We start from the raw sequence: 18369 nt of genomic DNA, 5'->3' as shown, positions 1-18369 counted from the left end.
ACAATCCACCCAAATTTTAATCCCGACATCCAACCAACACACCACATACAAACATAATAACAGTTCAAACAGTTCAATAAATGTAATCCCAACACAAAACCAGTACAACAGTTTCAACGATATACAATATGAATGTTAGTTTGGGGCTCGCGCCGCCCCAAACTAACAGTCCCTTTCGAGCTTCAACAGCCCCTTTCCCTGAGTTTCAATAATGCTACCATATTATTAACAAGTTTTAACAACAACATTAACAATAATAATGACGACAAAAGAATGCACATAAATCATGAACGGAAACCTTGGACAGTAAAATTAAACCGTGAAATATAAAACTAATCTACTCATTTGTATTAAAACTCGACGAATCCCTCATCGTCCGAATCGTCGCGCTCCAACCCTCTAGCAAACGAGCCGCCTCCATCTTTATTTTATTTTTTTCTAAAAAAAACCTTATTCTCTAGAAAAATATGAATATATACTTGGGTTCGAAACCTAAGCCCAACACAGACTCGGGCCCAGAAATCAGGCCCACATATCCCAAATCCAATTCAGCGAATTTTAAATAAATTAATTAATTAAGTAATAAATAAATAAATACGTATTTTAAATACGGGAGTTACAGGTCTTCAAGATACTTGTAATTAGAGAAGAACATTATTTTGTTCTTTGCTTTTAAATTTTTATTCATTTTTTAGCCCTTTGTAACTCCATATGATTTTGATTTTTGGGAGTTCTAACTTTACTTTTGTTTATTTTTGTTTTTGTTTATTTTGATATCGACTCTTTTTTATTTTGAACTTTTGGGATTCGATTTTTGACTCCTTTGATTTTTTAAGAGTAGCCCCACTTGACTTGATTGCTAGCATAAAATTAGTTGATTAACGTAATTTACTTTTGTGAAGTGTGAACAATCTCAGGGTTTCAAGAATGTACTTAAATAATTGAGATGTCAGTTACCACTTCATCCCTTGCGTAATGTTTGAAGGATCCCTGGATTCAAAACCAAAATTTCTTAGTACATGGCCAAAATAGAGACCACTAGACCAGGCGACCTGCACCAATATAACTAGGTTGATTATTTTGAAGTTTCCATGGTTCATCATCAGATAAATATACTTTTTTTTGGTAAAACAGATAAATATACTTAAAGGTTCAGAAGAGGGCTTTGACTTTGGAAGAAGTAGTTCTAATGTAAGTATTATGTAACCATCGCATTGTATATATTCCAAGAACTCAACGAGTAGGCACAAAAATACTTTATCTTACAGCAATAAACAGTAAGAATGAATCTCAGTCTTTCATTTGTTCTTTACTCAAAATCGCTTTCTGATTCCATAATCATCGAATGAGCCATTGACCTTTCCAATAATCTTAAGGGAGACATACGTCAAGAACTAACCAAGCTTGTGACGGACTCATATAGTCGGTGAACAACATCATTCAATCATCTGTAATATTTGTACATCGCTGTTGAAAATCATATTTCCCGCTAATCTTTGTCGAAATATCATTCGCATCAACTTTTCTGTAGAGTATGTTTGAAAACTAAAGGAGGCAAACCTGGGACATATATATTTCTGCTTGTAAATTGTGAGGCACGAATTCTTACCATAGTTTTACGACCACAGCGATGGTGCCGACAAAATTTTCAATCGAAACGAGTTGCTTTTGTATAAGGAAGAGGGAATGGTGATGATTATGTTTGAGTAATGCGTGCAATTTAATTTTAAATTATTTTCTCCCCAGGGATAAATCAGCGAACAAGTACTTTGTTGCCAAACAAAATAAAAAAGTAAATTGTTGCCCAAAAGAAAAACATAAATCCTCCATGGAGATCCGTAATATTACAGACACTCACACAGCAAACTCAGAATACATAATAAGGGGAAGGTGCAAATATTACTTGCTAATCACACAAGAACCTACAAAACCTACAAAGAACACACAGCAAACACTTCATTTAGGCCTCCGCATGGCTCTCTTGTTCCAACCTCCTTCAACCTGTAATTGCCAAAAAATCACCGAGCCTTGAGTTTTACTAGGTAAGAGTAAGACCAAGGCCCAAAATATCGCCGATATATCCGATATATCTAGGTAAATTGGTACACCGATATCCATATTTTCGACATATATCCACTGAATATTGAACTCTTTTTTTTCCGATATATATCGGAATTTCCGATATGAAACTTTATATCGCAGATATAATCGATATATATCGGTTGACTTTTTGACCATTTTTTAATATAAATCCGATATTTCCAATATATTTTTGATATTTCCGATATTATATTTCTGATATATCCGATATTTCCGATATTTTAAATAGTTTGAACTAGTTACCAAAAAAATAGATATATCCGATATATATCGGTTTTTGGGTACACCGATATATGAACCGATATCGAAATTTTGGGCCTTGGGTAAGACAACCAATAATCTAAGTTCAAGTGGAATCTCTATAGAAAGTAATTTAGGGAAAAGTTAAGTGAATGAGAGAGCTCATCACTTATATTTATAGAATCATAATAGAAACCCTAGAAAGAGTAACAAAGTAATTACAAAGGTAATATAGGAAAAATACTATAATAGCCCTGCTAACACTCTCCCTCAAGCTGGACTATGGATATCACACATACCCAGCTTAGACAAAACCTCTAAAAATAGTCTACTACTAACTGCTTTCGTAAGAAAGTCCGCAAGCTGCTGAGACATCGGAACATATAAAGCACAAATATGTTAGAAAGTACCGATCAACCTCTATATGTCTGGTACGATCATGTTGCACAGGATTAACCAAAATGCTAAGAGCAGACTTGTTGTCACAGTAAAGCGTCATAGGAAGAGAGACATGTAGATGAAGGTCTCATAGAAGACGTTTTAGCCATATCAGCTCACATACACCTTGGGCCATCGCCTCAGATCTGCCGACCTCGACCTAGAAACAACATCTTGTTTCTTACTCCGCCATGTAACCAAATTACCACCAATAGTGGTACAATATCCAGAAGTAGATCGACGATCAGATCTACAACCTGCATAATCAGCATCAGTCCACGCCTCGACCCGAGAATGACCATTATCTCGAAACAAAAGGTCACGTCCAGGGCATCCTTTGAGATAACGAAGCACACGAATAACTGCCTGAAGATGAGGAAGGCGCGGCTTGTGCATAAACTGACTGAGAACTCCAACCACATATGTAATATCAGGGCGGGTAAGAGAAAGATAGAGGAGTTTCCCAAGAAGCCGCTGATACTGATCAATGTCGTCCAACAACTCCCCATCATAGTAGGCTAGGTGATGGTTCTGTTCAATAGGTGTCTCAGCAGGACGACATGCAAGTTGCCCTAAAGCAGAGAGAAGATCAAGAATATATTTTCTCTGAGAGATAAAAATACCAGAAGTAGAACGAGCAACCTCAATCCCAAGGAAGTAATGCAAGGGGCCGAGATCTTTCACCTGAAAGCGGGTACTGAGATAGGATTTCAGGTCACTAATACCCTAAACATCATCGCCAGTAATAACAATATCGTCCACATAAACAAGCAATACAACAATCTTCGCACGAGTGTCGAAGAAACAAGGTGTGGTCACTTTGACTCAACATATCCATATCGGTCATGGCTGCAAAGAAATGTTTCAGCCCAGTCGCGAGGAGACTACTTAAGCCCATAGATAGACTTTTTCAACCGGCACACCAAGCCCGAAGTAGAAGAAGAACGGAAACCAGGTGGTGAAGACATATACATCTCTTCTTGTAAAGCCCCATTAAGAAAGGCATTTTTCACATCCATCTGAAAAAGAGGCCATGACTTGGACGCAGCAAAAGAAAAAAATAACTCGAATCGTATTCATCTTGGCCACAGGAGCAAAGGTCTCCTGATAATCACCCCCATGAATCTGTGCATACCCCTTAGCAACCAACCGAGCCTTGTACCTACTAACTGTTCCATCTGGGTTTTGTTTCACCATGAAAACCCATTTACACCCGACTGCTCTATGGCCAGGCTGAAGAGAAACCAAGACCCAAGTATTATTGACCTCTAATGCATGTAATTCCTCCAACATCGCAGCCTTCCAATGAGGCTAGGCCAACGCCTCTGCCACTGTACGTGGTATATCAACCAATGAGAGAGAAGCCTGAAAAGATCTGTAACTAGGAGACAAACGATGATTTGAAGTATAATCAGTGATAGAATAAGCTACAGTATTAGCATATCTAACTGGCATTCTGCGATGCGCTTCTTCTTTCGAACAAAGAATAGGTGGAGTATCAGTTCTATCAACAACTGGTAAATCAACATCAATAGTAACGGGTACGGGGAGGGATAGGAGATGGCTCAATACCCGATAAAAGTGAATCGCTGGCAAGTGGTGAACTTGGAGAAGAAAGATGTCGGGCGGTCCGTGGAGAAGGTTGGCTACGGATATCGAATTTAGTATAAACTCAGAAAGGAGGTGAAACCAAATGTGGAACCGGAGGAAACTATAGGCTCGGGCCAACACTCATCGGTGGAAAATAAATAGGAACCGAATGTGAATCCTCATGAGGAAAAGGGAGTCCCGGAAACCACTCCCCCTGAGATAGAACATCACCTGAAAAGAATGGAGCATGTTCGAAGAAGGTAACGTCCATGGAGATGAAACAATGACGCGATGAGGGGTGATAACACCGATAACCCTTCTGAGTATGAGAGTAATCCAGGAACACACATTTCAAGGCATGTGGATCTAGTTTAGAGATAGACTTGGTGACTTGGACGAAACAAACACACCCATAAACACGAGGTGGGATTTGAAAAATAGAACGATCAGGATGAATAATGGAATACGGGGTGCGAAAGCCAAGAGCTCGAGATGGAGAACGTTTAATGAGATATACCGCCGTAAGGACAGCATCAGACCAGAAACGTGAAGGAACATTCATGCCAATAGACATAGCACGAGCAAGATCAAGAATATGATGGTTTTTTCTTTCTGATTTGCCATTTTGCTGTGGAGTCTGAGTGTTAGAGGTTTGATGCAAAATATCATTGGCCTCACAGAACTGTTGAAGACCATGAGACAGAAATTCCCCACCCTAATCGGAACGAAAGACTTTAACTATTGTACCAAACTGTGTACGAACCATTGCAGTAAAACTCTGGAAAATGGAGGAGACTTCATCTTTGGATTTCATTAAATAAACCCAAGTACACCTAGAGAAATCGTCAATGAATAACACAAAATAACGAAATCCTAAAACAGAAGTGACCGGGGCAGGACCCCAAACATCAGAGTGCACAATATCAAACAAAGACGAAGTTTTATTACTACTTAATTAATGGATAAAGGCTATAATGATGCTTAGCCAGTTCACATGTCTCACAAGATAGACTTGACATGGATACTTTGGAAAAGAAAGATGGAAACAAATAACGTAGATACTCAAAAGAAATATGACCTAAGCGGTGATGCCAACGTAACACCCGCTTTACATTTTCACTACCAGACGAAGACTCTAACTGGAGGGCATGGGGAGAGACTGAAGAAATAGGTCTATCCAGTACATATAAGCCACCCTCTTCACGCCCATCGCCAATCACCTTCTCATGCGACACCGGATCCCGGAAAACACAAGAAGATAGATAAAAGGTTACACTACGCTTTACATCTTTGGTAAGTTTACTAACGTAAATAAGATTGGTGGTCAACTTGGGGACATAAAGAACATCGGTAACAAAAATGAATCAATGGCGGGATACAACCACCGCCTCTACAATAGGCATTTCAGCCCCATTGGCAAGACGAACCGTCCGCTTCCAAGAACTAGTTGCATAATTCGAAAAAGAGAAGACATACCGGTCATATTATCGCTGGCACCCGAATCAACAATCCGGGTGAAGTCCGAGATGCGTAAATCGTTGGCAGATGCACAATTACCTGCATGAGAAGGTCCCGGTTGAGAAGACATAGAGAGAAATTGCCGGAACCTGCTGATCTCTTCCGGAGAAAGAGCACTAGAAGCAGAAGACTCTAATATACTATAGTCAGCAGATAGGTGTGATGAGGACTGAGATGTTGATCGTGGTGGTTGAAAACCAGGAGGACGACCGTGTAATTGATAACATGTTGCCTTTACATGCCCAAATCTACCACAATGATCACATTTCTTGTTTGGAGGGCGAGAACTACTAGAGGCCATTGGCAATGGCAAAAGCCCAGGTAATGGTGCCCGGAAAGTTTGTGGAGGAACTGACGGTGGTGGCAGATAAGCATAACGGACTGCCATAGCAGAAGTCTCAGACAGAAGACCAGGAGTACTACACCATAACAGGCTATTTGCAACGGCAAAAAAGCGTTGTGAATAATTTTCGCAACATTTTTTAAGCGTTGCAAATATGGTGTGGGTAAAGTGTTGGAAATTTTTGCAACGGTTAATAAGCGTTGCAAATATAAATTTCCAACGCTGTTTAAGCGTTGCAATAATGATTTGCAACACTTTTTATAACTATTTTGTACACAAATTTAAAATATTTGCAAAGTTTTTTAATTTCACAAACGCTTTTTAAGCGTTGGTAATTTATAAAAATATTACCAACGGTTCTTAACCGTTGCAAAGTTGTTAGTTAATTTTTAAAAAAAATTAATTTAAAAGTTGTTTGTAACGGTTATGAACCGTTGCTGATGGGTCGCTGATGAAAAAATAATAATTTCTCATATTTTGTAGCGACCAGCTACACCTACAAAAAGATGCCCCCTCTTGCACCATATACATAAATCATAAATTATTATTTAAGCTAAATTTATCCTGTACACAATACATTTTCATACTATTTTACAAAGAAACCATAATATATATGGGGGAAAAAACTGATAAAGTACAAAACTAATCCAACCATATACATTCACAACTTTGAGCGATTTTCTAAACCTCACAAACTTATTGTTAGACTCTCACCATAAAAAGAGTTTCGTACTATGATCCTAAATAAGAGATAACAGCTTGCGTTGTTGAAAACCCTACGCCCATTTACTTCCACAAATGCTCCAAAAGAGATCCTAGCATTAAGATAAAATAGTCAACCAAGAAAAGATCATGAAGCGGACAATAAGGGGATTAAAACCAATTTAAAAGCTAAATACTGATAATCTAAGATATAGTGAATTGAGCTTAATAGTAAAGAAGGACTAGGGATTCTCACCTCTACATCAAAACCCAAATAGATGATAGGGCAATAATATTTTGCTTCTTACCAGTGGATACGCCAAGATTAGCAGCTAAAGACTGGATTATAAGCGCAAAGATCAATCCAATGAGAATTACCCATAAAAACTGGCGCAATGGGAGCAAAATATAATGTTATCGTAACTTCAATAATATTTCAACAATTAAAAGCAAAACTTTGTTTAATCTTATAGTATATTACCTCATATTTGTGTTTAGCTCTCCAGCTCCAAATTTGTAAATCGGTTTCCACCGCACCACAAACACATCAAACACAAACACGTAATACATTTTTTACATATTAAGGTCAACAAAATTCAACATGTCTAGGCCCACCGCTAGTAATTAGGCAATCAAATACACAAATGGGAAACATGGCCCTTACCATCACCGGAGATTTCGACAAATATTTTGCAAGGCGATATTTCTATACAGAGAATAAAGAACACTAGGTAAGGATTAGCTTAAAAAGACAGAAAATTCCAATAATATAGCGGGTAGTACCTACAAGTGGCTTTTCACATGATAGATAGTTAGTCCAGGTACACCCATCACCCTGAGAACGCCCTTCGGTGTTGCTCCTGAACCACAAACTAATATCAGACACAAGTACTCGTTTTCTTTTTAGTTTCTAGAAGAAAAAATTAAAAAAAAAAAAAAAAAAAATACAGATTGAAAAGGAAGAACTCAAAACGTTTAAATACTCAAAACACTATAACCTCTAAACACATTGTTCTCTGGCAATCAACAACTTTTACGTATGATATTATTTTCAGATATCAAATCTAGAGGAATAAAATCCAATTTTTAACTATAAAAAAAATCCAAGTTACCAATATACACGCTTTAAAACAGCCTAACAGAAATAAAAACAATTCTACTTTAAGAACTTAAATTAACAAAGTTGTAAGTGACAACACACTACTGCATGATGGTTTGACTTGAGTGTTATAATGCCAAAAATATAGTACAAATTAAAATCATAATAATATAGTGAACTTATGTACATATATTAGTGTTAGGCCCAATTTGATCATTCACTAGTTCATCTATTTAAATTTGGAATATGCCAATTTAGCTTCACTAATTAACCATAATAGATTCCAAACCTATCATGTTAACTGCTTTAATTCCTCTCTTAGCTACTGACTTCTAACCACATATAGAGCTCCAAAACATCAAAGTCAAATTGGTTTCAATAATGCACGTTTGGTTTGTCATTTTTATTTATAACAAAAATTACAGATCAAAGGAATGATTCATGCATCATGCTTATTTTTCTGATACATGGAATTCTTTTCATTCACTAGTACCACTAGATCTCATATCTCAATCAGAATCATTAAGATCCAAAGAAAACCCACTTAGAAAATCAAAAAGAAAAGAAATACCGAGAATAAAGCCGGAACATACATTAAAAATCCCATGCAAGGCCCTTTGTCTCAATTGACTATCTTATTTGTCCCTCATAGTTCTTGACTTCTTAATTTCGATGTGGGTTATTCACTTGGAGCTTGAGTTTCGTCTTTGTGAGAAGATAAGATGGCATCAATGGCTTCCTTAACTTGAGAAACTTCAGGGCTTTTCCCTTCTTGTTGGCGAAACTCATCATTGGCCAAAACCTGCATTAAGAAAAAAAAAAAAAAAAACTAAGATTGATATATAACTTGAAAATGAGATTGTATGTAGCTTAATTGCATGATTTCTTACTTTTACTTGTAACTGAAGAAACTTTACATAGCTGATGGCTTTCTATAACATGGTTACCAGATCAACCTGTGCAATTACAAATAATGTCATCAATGAAAATTTGCTAATGGTATGGCTTTCCAGAGCAAATTATCAAATTTTGTTGTTTTCAGGTGGTTTCTTAAAAGTGGCTCAAAATTGAAAACTAACAAATAAGAAAGGGAAGAAACTAACAAATAAGAAAGGGAAGCAGGTCCATGGCGGCGAAGTGTCACCCGGCAAGAAGAAACACCAAGAAGAAAGTGTGCACCCACAAAAAGACACCAAAGACACACCCCACCCAAAGCCAGCAGCGACACCAAAGACACACTCCACCTAGCAAAGAATAAAGAATAAAGACACACACTCACACACCACCGCAACACAAGATCACAGCATCACCATCCACTTCATTACCGTCCACACCACTTCGCACCACCAGTCCACCACCACACACTGCACCAACAGTCCACATACTGCAAACCACCAGTCCACCACCATACACTGCAAACCACCAGTTCACACACTACGATATCTTATGTTCACACACTACGATATTACGAGGGGCACTGGCCAGAGTGCCGATCACCGTTTTCTATTTCAAGCAAAGTATTTTTTTGACAATGGTAGAAAATGTAGCATGTCTAAATTATAGTGGCAAACGGGTGCAATAAAACTCTTGAATTTTTTGACTGATCTCCTGTCTTCATAAAAGGCGGCAACCCAGTATAGATATTCACAGTTTCACACACACCATTGAGAATTAAAATACAGCTTGGCAATAACAATAATCTCAAAAATGAAAAACTAAACAAATGGTATCTGTTCATTTGTTTAAAAAAAAAAAAAAAAAAAAAAAAAAAAAAAAAAAAAACATCTAGAAACTAGCTAGAGTGAATTACCTAGATTGGAGAGAACCCAAAGAATGAGACCACAAACAAGAAGAACAAGTGGAATAACATGAACAACATTTTCAGCAAACTTCATACGAAGTTTTTCTTTCTTTGCAAACTCACTCTATGCAAAATATCGTAATATTACATGTTTATCGTAATATTACAAATATAATGTTTGACACCAAGTGGAGAAGCAGTGATGTAAGAAACAGTCCAGTCGTAGGAGATGAAAGGATCTTCTGCCAAACTCACTCTCCAAAACACACCAGAAATCAGCAAGGAACAAAAATTCTATCAAGAACTTCTGAAATGAGGAAACTTACTGTTCTATTGTGGACAAAGCCAGACCTGGTATCAAATGCCTGCACATGTACACATGACTTCAATGAGAAGCTCGAAACAGTGAATTGCAAAACCCAAAATCAACTAATAAAAAAATAACCAAATTGAACAACCATTGTTTTCGATTTCAGAGAAATTGAGAGAGAGAACCGGTATTTAGGGATTGAGGAGTGCGAAAATTAGGGATCGACCATTCTTCTTCTTCTTCTTCTTCTTTCTTTGATTGAGGAGTGCGAAAATTAGGGATCTTGAGATAATGCGGCGGTGAGAGAGAGAGGAGAGAAAAAAAAAATTATGTTTTATATTTCGATATTTTTGGTTCGATATTTTTGGTTTCCCTCTGTTCGCGAAATTTTTAAGTTTGTAACACTTCTCCAACGTTTTTTAAGCGTTAGCAATTAATTCCGGAAATTCACCCAAATAAAGCAACGCTTTACAACATTACCAACGCTTATTTAACGTTGGAAACTTACTAACGCTAAATAAGCGTTGCAAATCAAAAAAGGTGCGTGTTGCAAATATCCTATTATGGTGTACAGGCGCTCAACGACTCTGATAAAAAAAGGTGCGTGTTGCAAATATCCTGAGTTTGAGCATGTGCTTCCTCGAGAGTTAGGAACGGATGTTTGTCAACCAGATGAACAACAGCATACTCAAACTCAGGATTGAGCCCAGCAAGAAACTGAAATACTCGATTCTTCTCCACAATTTTTGCATAAATCTCTGCTGCATTAGCTGGCCATTCAATAAAACTATCATAATGAGATAGTTCTTCCCAACCAGATCGAAGTCTCGCATAGTACGCCCCAAGAGATCTAGTTCCCTGTTTGAAATTTCCAATCTCATTGGAAAGTTGGAAACTCCTTGCATTATTCTGTCTTTGAGAATATACTGTACGAAGAGATTCCCAAATAAGATATGCAGTGTCTGTAAACAAATAGCCAGCAGAAATCGTTGGTTGCATAGAATTAATCAACCAAGTCCTCACCATAGAATCATCTGAGAACCACTTAGCATACTTCGGATCAGTTTCTGCAGGTGCCTTTTCTGTGCCCAGAAGAAATCCTATCTTTCCACGGCCTCCAACAAACAATTTTACAGACTGTGCCCTATCGAACATAGTTCAAACCATCTAGTAGCTGTGAGGTAACTTTCAAATTCGGATTATCATGAACAGGGTAGAAGGACTGGACATCTTCACCCGTTCTAACTGAAGAAATAGTCGAGATAGTAGACTCATCACTATTAGTCATATCAATTAAATAATTACCTCAAAAATAATAAACAGGTCTGAGATTCAAATCAACACCTATCGCATCTCGCGATTGGTTATAAAAAAAAATGAAAGACAGAAAAGAAGAAGAAAAAAAACGCGGGAGCTTAGGTTGCAATCAGAACAATTTGCTTTAATGGTTCTTGTAGAAAGTAATTTAGGAAAAAGTTAAGTGAATGAGAGAGCTCATCACTAATATTTATAGAATCATAATAGAAACCCTAAAAAGGATAATAAAGTAATTACAAAGGTAATATAGGAAAAATACTATAATAGCCCTGCTAATAGTCTCCAAAACCTATGCTCCAGCCAAAGAAAAAACATGGCAAAATGGGAATGTTGCGTCGCAATAAACATGGTAAAACCTTATGAACTTCGAAATTATGATAGAAGTCATGAGCGAATTGATCAATTTGTTAACTCATTAACAACCCCCGTTTCAATCACTAAAAAAAACAAAAAACAACCGCCCATAACGGAAATGTAGCTATGCACATTGCACACCTTTTTCTAGTTTCAAGGGACAGACAATTGGAGAAAAAGAGTGAAACCATGAGCAAGAAACTATACAGGGTGCCCATACCTAACCATGCACGTATAAATATGTCGAGTGAAGGTATGATGAAATTTAAAAGTGTACCTTACACATTGACTAACTCAGCTGCCAAGGAGCCCTTGTAAACATTTGTGAAAGCTTCAGCTGTTTCCGAGACATCCCTCCTAATATTTAGCAATGTAGAATTGTAGATTCCATACTCTCTTTGTACTTTGAGACTGAATCAACTAGCATGAACAATTCATGAGCACACTTCTAGATTTCTTCATCATTTGTCTTAATCAAATCCTATAACTTCGCGCTAGAAATCTGCCCAAATATTTATGGGAATATCAGTAAATACATCCTATTTCCCATATATTAATATATTATAATCGAAACAGAAATGATGTGAAACGAAATATACCTTCAGAAACTCATCTGCTTCTCGTTCCCTCTTATCCAATTTATGCATCTCCTGTTCAAGATCTTCAGTAATTCTTTTAGCTTCCACAGTACACATGGATGCGTACTCCTGTATTTCCTTCTCCACTACACTTAGGGTGTGTTTGTTAAATTTTAACTCATGGAAAGGAAAGGAAATAAAATTGGTGGTCCACTATGGAATGGAATGGAAAGGAAATAATTTAAAATGGTATGTGTTTGGTAAACTGGGGAAAGGAAAGTAAAAACTGGGGAAAGGAATAATCATGTTTGTTTGCAAAAGCTATGGAAAGGAATAATTGTATTGTTGGGTCATGGGTGTATTAGTAGTAAGCCCTATCTATCTATTTCCTTTCCTTTCCTTTCCACAAAATTTTCAGGGGTTAGCTAAGGACACAAAACCTTTTCCATTTCAATGATTTTGTTTCCATATGGAAAAGCCCATTTCCTTTCCATGAGTAAACAAACGCCTTAAAAACTATGGAAAAGGTGGACCACTCTTATTTTTCTTTCCTTTCCATAGTGTTTCCATCAGAACAAACACACCCTTAGTTGAGATTCAACCTGAAATGGTGATTAACCATTGGCAGAAGAATGGTATAAGGGTTTTATTTAATATGATACCTATCATTTATATCTTAGTTGAGACTGCTTAAAAAAAGCTAAATAGAGGAGTGGTACTAGAAATTTGATTAGAACTTAAATTCAAATTCTTGAATGCCTAGCCAAAGTTGGCAGGTCAAGATTCGGCAACCTAACCAGCTTAAGATAAAAAAGCTTTTCTTTTTGATAGTACGAACTTTATTCTTAAACCCCTACAGCCACATGCCTCAACATTATTCAACATCATACCGATTATATAATCGACACAATACTTATAACAATAAGCAAATGACATGCTTTATAAAGCTTGTAAAGACACGATTCAGTTTTCCTTTACAAATACGGTTGGATGGGAACTGGAAAGGGCTATTATTGGGACCGAGTTCGGCTTAGGAGCAAACTGCCTACGTATCTTGCTCTCGATTCGAAAAGGAAAGAAGAATCAGGTCTGTCATAGTTCATAGGAGGGGTATTTATAGATGTTGAGAGTGAATCCTCGTCCACCACGTGTAAAGTGCATCAGAAATGAGGGGTCTCGATTAAGGAGGCGTGCGAGTACTGTCTTTATAGGCCTGCTGTGATGATGTGGATTATTAGTCTGGGCAAGTAGCTTGCGGCAGTGGTCAGTAGCTGGTGGCAGTGATTTGTACATGTGCATCTCTGTTCATGATTGCTTCTAGAAGATAAGTTGAGTCACGTTATAGCCTGGTTCGCGTGCTGTTCTGGAACGTTCTCTTAGCTTGGGGATGCGATCTGATTCTACAGGTCGGTGTGGTATTTCCAGCGAACAATGTTCTCTTAGCTTGGGGATGCGATCTGATTCTACAGGTCGGTGTGGTATTTTCATCATGCTGAGTACGCGCCTGATATTCTTGAAGGAGAATATCACTCCCTTACAAAGCTCTTTTATACTTACCGCATCAATCCGAGATAAAATTTTTGTGAGATGGCTTCTTTTCTCCTTGAGTTTACTATCTTTATCCTGTGATTGTTGCTGAAGGGAAATGAATTCCTCCAACTTTGCCATCGAGCTTTTGTTCAAGTCATTTGCAAAAGCAATTAGTGTATTTTTAAGCAAAGATATGTCGTCAACGCCCAATATATCAACAGGTTTTGATCCTTTGCTATTCAGCTTATATTGCAAGTCATCTCCAATTTTTAACCTGAAAAAAATTAGGGAAATTTGATAGGATCAGTAACTTAGTATTTCTTTCAGTATATTAGTTATGGGCCTAGGCCTGTTGTAATGTGTGCACACTATATAAGTGTGACTTAGACTATGAGTTAGAGCAGAAAATAATATTACTTGCTTTTCTTTTTCCCTTTTACTCTCTTTTCTGTCCGTATTTTCCATTTCTCTTCCAATCTCCTATTTTTCATATCTAAGTTCTTATCATTTGGTATCAGAGTCTTATCCATGGCTGCTGCACTAAAAGACAATGTTGTTAGACTGGAGTCTGAATTAGCTTCAATTGTTGGTCGCATGGAAGGAATGTCTGAGCAACAAAAAGAAACAAGACAATCCCTACTTAATCTACATGAACAACACCTCCAATTCCAAGATTTTCGAAACAAAGCAGAAGGGCATTTTCTGGATTTGAAAGACTCAATGCAACAACTACTCCGGCAGAATACAGGTAAAGCCACTGAAACAACCCCATTTAGAAACTCATCAAATCAACCTGGAATTTTGCCTTCACCTGTTAACATATGCAATAACCCTGGAATTTTGCCATCATCAATCACTACTTCTTCATTACAAACCCGTTTAACAAAAGTTGATTTCCCACGTTTCAATGGGGAAGACACCCTCAGTTGGGTATATCGCGTTCAACTGTTTTTCAAGCATTATCATACTCCAGAACATGAGAAAATTTCTATGGCTTCTTTTCATTTGGAAGGGAAGGCGATACAATGGTTTCACTGGGTAGAAGATTTAATCCAGAGTTGGTCATGGGAAGAGTTTCGATCGGCACTTTTCATTCGTTTTTGTGGTGCGCAATTTAGTAAACCAGGAGAACTTTTAGCTCGGTTAGAACAGAAAACTTCTGTCCATGAGTATTTAGATGAATTTGAGCGACTTTCGAACCTCACAGTAAAACTTCCTGAGTCGTTCATGATCGATTGTTTTATTGGAGGGTTGCGTGACGATATCAAAGCCGAGGTAAAAATGTTAAGTCCATGCTCTTTGATGCAAGCTATTGACATTGCGCAAAAAGCAGAAGAGAAGGTTCTTGGTTTAAGGAAACAATGGAGAACAACCACTGGACGTTTTAATAGTTCCTCTCAAAATAGTAGAGTTCAGACATCTTCTATTCCGTTTAACAGTTCCTCTCCAAACAGTAGAGTTCCGACATCATCTCTTCCGATAAAGCGACTTACTCCGATAGAGATGGCTGATCGAAAAAGCCGAGGGCTCTGCTTTAATTGTGATGAACAATTTCGTCCAGGCCATCTATGCAAGTCCAAACAATTATTTCTTATGGAAAGGGATTGGCCAGAGGAAGAAGAGACAAAAACTAGGGATCACACAACTGTTCAAGTTGAAACAGAGGTTCTAGAACCCGTAAGTTCATCCAAATATATCTCTTCATGCCTTAGGAGGTACACCAACACCACGCATAATTCGGGTTAGGGGAGTCCTTAAACGCAAAACCGTCAATTTCTTATAGACTCGGAAGTACAAATAATTTCATTGATCCTCGTGTTGTGGATAGAGTTGGAGGATTACAAATGAATGAAGAATCATTCAAAGTAATGGTGGCGGATGGTGGGCAGCTTTGTAATGGCAAATGTCCCAATGTCTTTATAAAGATAGGGTGTTTTCCAACGGACATTGATCTCTTTGTTCTTCCACTAGGAGGATGTGATGTAGTTTTGGGCGCACAATGGTTGCGAACTCTTGGTCCTGTAACATTTGACTTTGAGAAACTTTGGTTACGGTTTAACGTTCAAGGCCAAGACTATGAACTTCAAGGAATGTCTACAAAACCCATTTCAGCTGTTTCCCTGAACTCTATTAGGAAGATTCTTCACAGTGGTGATCATGGTATCTTATTCCATGTCAATGATTCTCCAAAACAGTATGCTCACAATTCTCCACTTCCACTTACTCATCTCCTTGAGGAGTATGCAGATATTTTCAAGGAACCATCACATCTACCTCCACCTCGAAGTCATGACCATCGAATTCCTCTCCTTTCCAACAGCGAACCACCTAACATTCGTCCTTATCGTTATCCACAATTTCAAAAATCAAAAATTGAGAGAATTATCAATGAGCTTGGTGGTTCTGGCCTTATTCGTCCAAGCACTAGTCCATTCTCCTCACCGGTCCTTCTAGTTCGGAAATCTGATGGTACATGGCGAATGTGCGTGGATTACCGGAAGCTTAACAACATCACCATCAAAGATAAGTTTCCCATTCCAATTATTGATGAATTGCTCGATGAATTACACGGTGCTAAATATTTTACAAAGCTTGATTTGGGATCTGCTTTTTATCAAGTAAGAATGCATGACACAGATATTCATAAAACAGCATTTCGGACACATGAGGGTCATTATGAGTTTCTAGTTATGCCTTTTGGTCTCACAAATGCACCCTCGACATTTCAATGCCTCATGAACTCGGTATTTAAGCCCTTCTTGCAGAACTTTGTTTTGGTTTTTTTTTATGACATCCTAATTTATAGTGCAGATCTGGAACAACATTGGAAACACTTGGAGGTCATTTTCAGTACTTTGCGAGCTCACCAATTATTCTTAAAGCCAAAAAAATGCTCATTTGCAACTCTTGAAGTAAGTTACTTGGGTCACATTGTCTCTGAACAAGGTGTGGCAGCTGATCCTCAAAAAATAGCTTGCATGCTGAATTAGCCTATTCCGTCGACACTCAAAGGCATTCGATCTTTTCTTGGTCTTACGGGTTATTACAGGAAATTTATTCACAATTATGGCCTTATCAGTGCGCCATTGACTCAGTTATTAAAGAAGGGGGCCTTTACATGGACTGAGGACTCCACGAAGGCTTTTACAGCATTGAAGCACGCTATGACTTTAGCCCCTATTTTGGCTTTGCCTGATTTTTCTAAGTCATTTTTGATTGAAAGTGATGCAAGTGGAAGTGGTATTGGTGCTGTACTTATCCAGGAGCAGAGACCAATAGCTTTTACTAGTAAGGTGTTGGCCAATCGACATCGGGGTTTATCAACTTATGAGAAAGAAATGCTAGCGATTCTCCATGTCAAGCTCCAAGTGGCGTGCTTATCTTGTTGGGCATCATTTTACCATATACACGCACCACAAGAGTATTAAGTACATGCTAGATCAACGACTAACTACTCCCTCGCTCAAGAAAGGTGGACTGCAAAATTAATGGGATATGACTTCACAATTGTCTACAAAAGGGTCGCCAAAATCTAGTAGCCGATGATCTATCCCGTATGCACGAGGATTGTATGATATCTGCTATTTCCTTTCCAGTTTCTTCTTGGTTAGATGCTATCAAGGATAGTTATGCTTCCGATAACCATATTCAAAAGGTTATTCAGATTCTTCAATCTGAACCAATTACTAAGCCAAATTACTCGTGGAGCGATAATGTTCTTCGATACAAAGGGCGCATTGTCCTATCTGCAGTTTCTCCTTTATGCATTGAAGCTTTACAATTGATGCATTCATCCCCTATGGCTGGTCACTCTGGATTCCTTAAAACTTACAAGCGTGTATCCCGCAGTTTTTACTGGAAAGGTATGCGAGCAGCAATCAAACAATTCATTGTTGAATGTGAGATTTGTCGGTATGATAAAAAAGCGAATCGGGTTTCACCTCCGGGTTATTACATCCTCTACCGATTCCCCGACCAGATTTGGGTCGATGTCTCAATGGATTTTATTGAAGGCTTGCCTCGGTCCAAAGGGCAAGGACTGTATTTTTGTGATAGTGGATAGGTTATCCAAAGCAGCATTTTTCATCCCCTCACACATCCGTGATACAAAAGAAAGACAAGTCGCCGTATATAGAAAATGTTTTCAAGCTTCATGGAATGCCAAGGACTATTGTCAAATAGAGACCCTATCTTCACTAGTCGGTTTTGGGCTGAGTTCTTCAAACTTCATGGTGTGGAACAACGATGAGCACCGCTTATCATCCTCAAAGCGACGGACAAACCGAAGTTGTAAATCGATGTTTGGAGACTTATCTAAGGTGCTTTAGTGGTTTACAACCACGCCGATATATCGTTGGTTACCATGGGCGTAATCATCGGTACAATACTAGTTTCCACACTTCCACAAAAATGACACCATATGAAGCGATGTATGGTCAAGCTCCACCT

General features: G+C 38.0%; 1 protein-coding gene and 3 long non-coding RNA genes across 5 annotated transcripts; 1 reads left to right on the top strand and 3 right to left on the bottom strand.

Moving 5' to 3' along the window:
- Positions 1-1785: 1785 nt before the first annotated feature.
- Positions 1786-12189, bottom strand: LOC147522745 (uncharacterized). Its single transcript, XR_015195538.1, has 2 exons — positions 12090-12189; positions 1786-2001 (listed from the first exon to the last, which is right to left on the bottom strand). It is a non-coding gene; the product is annotated as an uncharacterized LOC147522745 (long non-coding RNA).
- LOC147522747 (uncharacterized) lies at positions 6798-7432 on the bottom strand. Of its 2 annotated transcripts, none has more exons than XR_015195535.1 (3): positions 7413-7432; positions 7188-7318; positions 6798-7044 (listed from the first exon to the last, which is right to left on the bottom strand). It is a non-coding gene; the product is annotated as an uncharacterized LOC147522747 (long non-coding RNA). The 2 variants fall into 2 exon arrangements; XR_015195537.1 differs by having other exon boundaries at positions 7240-7318; positions 7413-7430.
- LOC147522746 (uncharacterized) lies at positions 10770-11497 on the bottom strand. Its single transcript, XR_015195532.1, has 2 exons — positions 11165-11497; positions 10770-11067 (listed from the first exon to the last, which is right to left on the bottom strand). It is a non-coding gene; the product is annotated as an uncharacterized LOC147522746 (long non-coding RNA).
- A 2259-nt stretch (positions 12190-14448) lies between the features above and the next one.
- LOC147522744 (uncharacterized) lies at positions 14449-17348 on the top strand. The gene is made up of 3 exons (XM_086568411.1): positions 14449-15635; positions 15749-16538; positions 17016-17348. The coding sequence occupies exons 1-3, from the start codon at positions 14449-14451 to the stop codon at positions 17346-17348; spliced, it is 2310 nt and encodes a 769-aa protein (XP_086424537.1).
- Positions 17349-18369: the final 1021 nt, after the last annotated feature.

The sequence above is a fragment of the Coptis chinensis genome, chromosome 1 (assembly GCF_015680905.1).
Source record: "Coptis chinensis isolate HL-2020 chromosome 1, ASM1568090v1, whole genome shotgun sequence".
In the NCBI taxonomy this organism is placed as follows: Eukaryota; Viridiplantae; Streptophyta; class Magnoliopsida; order Ranunculales; family Ranunculaceae; genus Coptis; species Coptis chinensis.
This window is presented reverse-complemented; position numbering and strand designations above follow the sequence as displayed.